Source organism: Tachysurus fulvidraco, chromosome 21 (assembly GCF_022655615.1).
Source record: "Tachysurus fulvidraco isolate hzauxx_2018 chromosome 21, HZAU_PFXX_2.0, whole genome shotgun sequence".
In the NCBI taxonomy this organism is placed as follows: domain Eukaryota; kingdom Metazoa; phylum Chordata; class Actinopteri; order Siluriformes; family Bagridae; genus Tachysurus; species Tachysurus fulvidraco.
Window position 1 is genome coordinate 19996808 of NC_062538.1, and position 7962 is coordinate 20004769.

Consider the following 7962-nt stretch of genomic DNA (forward strand, 5'->3'; position numbering starts at 1 on the left):
CAACGATCCTACCAATGACGATCGAGCGGCTAAGGTGTGTCGTCACGCTGCAACAAATAAGTGTTTCAAAGTTTTCACAGTTCCTGTTCGATTCAACGAAACTGATCCTTAATATTACATACAATGCTTTTCAGAATTGGTGTCTTCTTTATTGTAAAAATAAGCAAAATTATTATTTGCACAACACCACAGGTTGTTGGACCATTGATATTTTGCACCAAAGAAAGTGATAGTGTGAAATATAGCTAGTGTTTGAATGCTAATAACATAAATTCAATGTAAATTTAACAGCTATAAAATTCAATGTAAATTCAGTGTAACATTTTTCATATTAGTATATATTAGTAATAGTACTTGGTTACCTACCTGATTGGTACTATAGTACCAATAGTACTATGTACACTTCATAACAGTCGAGTGTCATAAATAAATCTCAATTATAGATACTGATACTGATGTTGCGTCGTACAGGACAACCTCAAAAAAAGTTGTATCCTCCAACACAGTGTATATCGCCGGCCTAATCCTTTCACATATTCGCATAACGGTTCATCTCGAATATTGCTGCAGCTTTAGATTTGTACAGTAAATCTTTGCAGGCCCGGTGTGATGTTCTAAGCAAAAAAAGGCAGATAGATTCAATAAATATAGTTTGATTGGGCCCTATTATAATAATATGATGCCAATTTTGTTTAAGGACGATACATATTTCAGATGTTTGCTCAGAAAGTAATAAAGGCGTACGCATAGAAAAACGGGAGGTAGAAGCGCGCTAAAGGTCAGATCCTGACATATTTGTTGCGAATGAAGAGAAAGTAAGAAAAGATTCACGGTCCATCATGTCTCGTATTCTCTATAGGTTCTGATAGGTCACATAATGAAGAAAATGAACAAGCAGACGTTTCCAGAGTACTGCAACATGTGTAAAGAGGTTCTGCCCTTTACTGACCGCAAGCAGGCCGTGTGCAGTAGCGGACACATATGGCTCAGGTAAGACGGTTACAGAGTGTGAGAGCGTGTGTGTGTGTGTGTATGACATTCAAAACAACACTTTTTCTTCACATTTTCCCTTGTAAAAGTATGTTGAGGTTAGAGCAACGGTTCAGCTGTAGTGAAGTTAGATCCCCTGCAGCAGTCGAAGGTTAAAGGTTCTGCTCAAGATCTCAACAGCGGCTCCTGGGATTTGAACTCTTAACCTTCTGGTCACTAACACAGAGCCTCTGAGGTGTTGCACAGAATCTGGAGCAGGTGGTAGATGTATTGACCATTTACATTTGTTACACAGCTTTGTTTAGTGTAGAGATCTGACTGGGAAGACCATGTTTACTCTAGGGTGCAAGAAAAACTGGTTTCTGCCTGCCTCCAACATGTGGTTCATTAGTTTCTACCAGATTATGAAACAAACCTTGCTTCTTACTGACTTTTGCCTAGGCAAATAATTCTAATCTGGAACATAGTATGTAATGTGATTCCAATGTTTGGCCAACATCTTGCTTCATGATCATGTACAAGTTTATTTTTCTTAATACTAACTAATATCATATATTATTAATTTTGTTCTATTAAGTTAGCCTATTAAGTTTTTTTTTATTTTTTTAAAGTCTGCCCCTGCTGGTTAATATAGGGAAATGCTATGGAATGTATTGCTGTAGGTCTATCCAGTGCAACACTTGGTTGAATCTTCCTTGCGTATTTTCTCACACTTGTATGTGTGTGGTTTTTTTTTCTGTTTATTTCAGGTGTGTGCGGTCATTTCAGGTCTGTCAGGGTGTGACGTACCGCCGCTGTCTGCTGCAGGACAGCATTGCTTCAGTGCCACAGCCTGAGGGTAAGACCTGGTGATCTATCAGAGTTCAGCCCAGTGGCTTCTCTTGGTGCACACGCGCGCACACATTTTCTTATACAGACAATGATGTAGGAAAATATCTTAGAATTACTTCATCATCTTACATGTAATCTGATAAATCTAAGCACATGGTGTTTCATAAGGCAATGATTTGATGTTTTAACATCACTGAGGCAAATCAGCATTGTTTACACATGTTTAAATGAATAATTTTAAATTTTAATTTTAAAAATGTTAAATTTAAAAACTTATCTGAAATCAAACTTGCATTAAGTAATAAGTAGGTTATACATTCGGGTATTAGTATCTATGAATACCAAAAAAACGGTCTTTGTACTTTTTAGCCTGGATAAAATGGTATAGATGCATCCCAAGTGATCGCATTATTCACTAGGATCCATTGCAATACTACAGAAGAAACTTTCCAGCAAGACAAGTTTGTACATCGGTACATACATTTTTACTCCAGATGCTTACATCCCAAAATAAATACACACAGGAATACACCGATTATGCTTCCCATGCGCTCGCACATTTAGCCTGCAGAGTAAAAGGAGCACTAAACAAACACACCCATGCTGACATCAGCTCCCATTAATCATGTATAAACGAATGAAACCCCACCTCTCGTACCTGCAGCATGACATTAGCTAATCAAGTCGTCTCAACCGCGCTCGGCGAACCACAATCACGGAAAACTCTGACTCGATTGTCGGGTTATGTTTGAATCATGTTCATCGCCTGCTCTTGGATTTCCATTTCCTCTTTGTATCTCAGATCCCGACTGGGTGAAGAAGATCTTAGAGGGGCCGTGTACGTTCTGCGATTCGCCGCTGCTTTGAAGCGCTGGACGAAGAAACTCACTGCAAGTCCTAAAGCTGCTGATACACACCTGAAACCTTAGAAACGCTTTAGCACTGTTCGTTTCATTGTTTGTTTTTAACGCTGATAACCAATGGCTAATATATACAAGTGTTCCGAACGAATTGTGTAAAAAAAATTTTTAAAGCACTGGTTTGTTTTGTCTAGTGCTTAGGATTGTTTTGATTCCTTGGTGCTGAGGTCAATCTTGCGCACACAGACAAAAAATGGCGGGAAAAACCTCTTCCAATTAAGACACCTCAGCTTTTTTTTTTTTCTTCTTCTCCTATCTGCAGAATACTTTCTGCTTGAGCCTATGGTGCTACGTTTCCTTTTTACCACAACTTACTTTCAGCCTCGTCGTATGGTTCCGCTTTTTAATTGGTTTTTGGAAAGGTCTTCATCGGCAGCGTCCTCTGTCTTCATGTGGGAACTTTTAACGCAGGCTACACGAGGAGAGATTAAAGCCTGCGGGAGACACAAATGCGGCGAGAGACAGAGGCAAAAGTGTTTTAAGAGTGCGTTTCGGCGCTTCCCGTGGGATCCGCCTCTAATGAGATACCAGAGTAATGAGGTGCAGATTCCAGCCACAGATGTGATTCTCATTTTAATTAAGAGGCGGCAGGGTTAGAGTGCATATTGTTAAATATAGTTAACCCTCTTTTTATGGGCCACAGGGAAATAAATAGAGTTTGACACAAGATCCGCCTATATACATTTACCCTATATTCCTACCTCAGGGTCAATGAGATGAAAAATTGGCGGTCTTGTCCACTCTTGTCTCCTTTTAACAGTTACTAATCCCTTACAATGCCCTGCTCTGTCTCTCAGGTCACTAGAGTGCATCACTTGCCCCTAGGGCTTGAAATAAAAAGCACTTAGATAGATGGAAAAATTTGCCGTAACATCATAAACACTGTTGTTTGTTTCTTGTGGTTTATCAGTCCCTCACAAATGTTTAAAAAAAAAAAAAAAGAGTAAGAACATGACAGTCAAGTGACAGGTTGATGCATACAAGCGCTTAAGAAGAGTAAAAACTCAAAGGGAGAACTCGCTATAGCAGCAAACGTGTTTGTTGTGCGTCAAACAAAAAAAGACGAAATGTAAAAAATGCAAATTTACAGCAAGTGGGGAAAAGATACATTTGTTTGTAATAATAAGACTAATAATGTAGTCTTAGGGAAGCTGTTTTAGCGGTTTGGGGTCAGTCGGTCTATGTATGAAGTCTATAATAACAAACCTACTCTGTACAGCCATGGTGAGCAGAAAAGCATCTCAAAACGCACAAAAAAGAGGCAACGTCTTTCAGGCAAACGAGCCTCTCCTTAACAAGGTGTTTCTTCCTGCAGAGCCATCAAACTTTTTTAAACGATTTGATTACGGATTGTTTTTATAGATAGAGCCAAATATATAGAGGTATATGTTAACTTTTTAAATGTTGTTTTGCAGTCACTCTGTGATAGTCGCACATACTGTACACTACACATCCGAGTGATAGAGATTACACGAAAGGTTTGTCTTTTGGTGGGACTAAAACCTCACAGTGTGAAATGTTACACGTGATTTGACTTCCTCGTTTGTTATCAACGCTGTTTGTTTGCCCCTTTGGCTGGGGTGTGTGCCATAGCGATAGGTGGAGACCAATAATGCCGAAGAGGTTAGCCGTGTTTTGGTGGAACCTCCTACGTCTTTAATATAATGAGATGTCAGAAAGCGTTTGTACAATAATTTCAGCCCCCTCCTCCATCCTTTCTTCGTTCAACACATCAAACACAGGCTTTGTCTGTGCAACATGCAATATTCATAGCCTCCACAGCCGTAACTGAACTTCTTTAAACAGCCGGTCGGATTCTGTACTATTTTAAAGTATGTAATTAACGAGTTATTTGGATTCATGAGAATCTGCTTTGTTGACTCGATATAGAAAGTTCGCAAGAACCGTTTCATTCTGCAAGCTATCTTAATTGAGTGATTGTGCCACAAAGGAAGCTGTACGGTGGAGTTCAGGCTTCAGTGACATTTCTTCATCTTTCTGCTGCTTGTACACACTGTATGTGCTCGTTATCCTTAATTGGCAATATATATCATAAATGAAACCTATAAGTTGTGTGTAAATCTATATAATAACCATTTATCCTGCATAAAGTGTATATATAATGTTATACCTCAAATAAAGGCAACATTATTTTGTATATTGAATTGTATGGTTATTTTGTGGTAAATATGAATGATGTTTTTTAAAATAGTTGGGATTCATTTTCTTTAACAGCTCTGAAAGGCTTTCCGGCTGCACAGGGACTTTATGGAAAATAAAAAAATATATAACCGTTGTTCTCAGATGTTTATTAGATATTTGTTCTCGGCTGTTTCTCAGAATTTATGACTAGGTTTGTTTTTGTTTTTTGAATATTTCAGGACATTGGTTATGATTAATTATAAGTGGATTTAAAAAATGCTCATTAACTTTTTTTTTAATTGACAAATTGCTGTGGTGTATGAAAAATAAAACACTATTAATACTAACAAAACACTTTCTTTGTTTTTTTTTTCATGACTGTGCTACGGTGAGTCACACGGCCATAATGTCATTCATTATATTCCTCTTTTAGTCCTTACGTTATTATATAATTACACCGAAGATAAAATCACTTGGTACAAAGTTCATATAAGATCATAATTATAGATCTTATAAATACACTCTGTTTTTGGTAACAACAAATATATCTCAGACTATCACAGTTCCCACCAAAGCTCACGTACTTAGCTCTCTGAATTGACAGGCAGCATGATTGATTGACAGACAAGAAGAGACGTCTTGTCCTGATTGTATTTTGTGGTCCACAAAGATTTTTTTAAATCTTACTGTATGGGATCTGAGAGATCTCCGAGTAAGTACTTTATTAATGCTGTCAAAGACTCATAATGCAGTATAAGGGAAGAAAGAATAGATGCAAAAATAGTAGATTCGGTGGACCCTCAGTCTTGTAAGACACACAGTATTCATTTGTAACACAGATTCTCAAATCAGGCTGTTAACATGGTCCTTTAACAGCTACATGGTCCTGCTGGGATGCTGCCAGTGACCCATGACTGGCTGGTTTGTGTGTGTGTGTGAGTGTGTTTGGGGGGATGTCAATAAGCACACAGCTTGTTTGACAGTGTTAAACCACTCAAGAGGAACTAATGTGGACTCGCACAAAGGGGACGGACAGGCCTTTTACTGCTATATTAATTAAACCCTCTAGTCAACACCAGACCCACAACCAGAGAGAAGTGTCAAGGGACTGGGGGTGTGGGGGTGTTGTATATATTATGTACATAGGTCATGCTAATACTTCAACTCAAAATATAAGCAGACACATCAGTGTTTAGGGCACAGATTTAACAGGAAAGTGTTAATGTGCCTTGTACGTACAGGCCGCCATACAAAAGGGATTCTTTGAGCAGTTCAGGGATCTTTAAATGATGTTCTTTTAGATGCTCCCTGTTTAGGGTCACCACAGTGGATCATATTGTCCGCATACTAAATTTGGCACAAGTCTTATGCAGAATTTCCCTCCTGATGCAACCCTCCCATTTTATCCAGGCTTCAGACTGGCATTGAGAGTTAATTCCTCAGTGGCTGGGTTAGCTTTCTGACTGGGAAACAAACCCAGGCAACAGCAACGAGAGCACAGGGTTCTGCCGCTGGAAAACCAGGGGATTTTTACATGAGCAAAGTGTTCATAAAGATCATAAAGAAAAAGCTCTCAGCCCTTCAATCATGCCACATCTATCTAAAGTATTTCCTCTAAATAAAGCTACACTATACGGCCAAATATCGTGCAGACATCTGATCATCACACTCCTATGTGATTCTTTACCAAAGTGCTGCCACGAAGTTGGAAGCACAGTTGAATAAAATGTCTTTACAATGAAAAATGTTCATTTTCTTTCACTGGAACTAAAAGGTACAGAACAGAGCTGTTCCAGCATGACAAAGACCCTAAACACAAAGCAGCTGAGCCTTGAATCTGACTCAACCCCACTAAACACTTTTGGGATGAACTGGAAAACTGACTGTACCCCAAACCTTCTTACTCTGCATCAGTACAAACTCTCACTAATACTAATGGATGAATGGGTAAATCCTAAAGCCACGATGTAACATCTACTGCAGTGCATTCCCAGAAGTGTGGAAGTTGTGGAAGTGTGTAACCTTTAACAGTAAAGGCAGACTTTTTATGGAACGGGATGTACAAATGTGTAATCAAAGCCGTCTTTAAACTATAAAAGGCATACTTAGTGGAGATTAACACTTGCATGCAGGTAGAAGAGGAAAAATATATGAAGCCACATGATTGACAAGAAAGCTGAGATGCTTCCCGGTCCTAACATTTGTGTCTTCCCGCTTTTACAAAGCCTGCGTGATGGGCTTGTGGACCAGAGGGGTTCTCTGGTAACGGGTTGCTGGAATATTATATATTTAAGTAAAAAAAAAAAATACAGAAACTCAGGAGGGCATGGTATTTTATTTGTCTCTGTTTTCTACAGCAACATTGCAAATTACCTGGAGTATGTTTGTGTGTGTGTGTGTGTGTGTGTGTGTGTGTGTGTGTGTGTGTGTGTGTGTGTGTGTGTGTGTGTGTGTGTGTGTGTGCTTGTTTTTTGTGCATGGTATTATTTCAGAGCATGAAGAATTTATAATGAGTATTTTTGGTTTTTATATAAAACAAAAAATAATACCGGAAATAACTACTATGCAAAGCGATTAGAATGAATATTTATGAGTCTTGATATGAAATATTCATAAAGTTGGTTTAAAAAAAACAAGGAGGAAAATGGGGGGAAAAGAAATATGAGTGAGAAGTCACTGAGATGGAAGGAGAGATAGAGGGAGGGATTGGGCAACTGTCTTGACTTTGTCGTAAGTGTTTCTGACAAAAATCGAATCAAATATCTGACATCTATTAAGAAAAGCGCCTGCAGTGTCCCTCTACCAGCGGTAGGGTTTTTTAACTTTCCCTTCCTCTTTGCCTGTGGTGATGTTTCTTACATTCACCTGATCCCCCTCTCTCTTTCCTTCTTTCTCACCCTCATCTCCGCCTTTCTTTTCTTCTTCCTTCTCCATTCCATCTACCCAAATAAGGAAATTAATGAGGGATAGATTCTTTACTGACTGCCCCCGCAATGTTTACCACTGATGAAATTATAATGCGGCCTCTGCTGTATTATTTATAAGCCAATTAGAGGAAGTGTTACTTGATTTGATGGGG

General features: G+C 38.8%; 1 protein-coding gene across 1 annotated transcript in view; it reads left to right on the top strand.

Annotated features, from left to right (window-relative positions):
* The window catches only part of gtf3c4 (general transcription factor IIIC, polypeptide 4), a 7948-nt gene extending 3049 nt beyond the window's left edge, over positions 1–4899 (top strand). The window contains exons 2-5 of the mRNA XM_027152692.2: positions 1–34; positions 860–990; positions 1740–1828; positions 2624–4899. The exon at positions 1–34 is cut by the window's left edge and continues 1706 nt beyond it. Coding sequence (XP_027008493.2) covers positions 1–34; positions 860–990; positions 1740–1828; positions 2624–2688 — 319 coding nt within the window. The 3' untranslated portion in view covers positions 2689–4899. The remainder of the gene's footprint in view (positions 35–859; positions 991–1739; positions 1829–2623) is intronic.
* The last annotated feature ends 3063 nt before the right edge of the window (positions 4900–7962 follow it).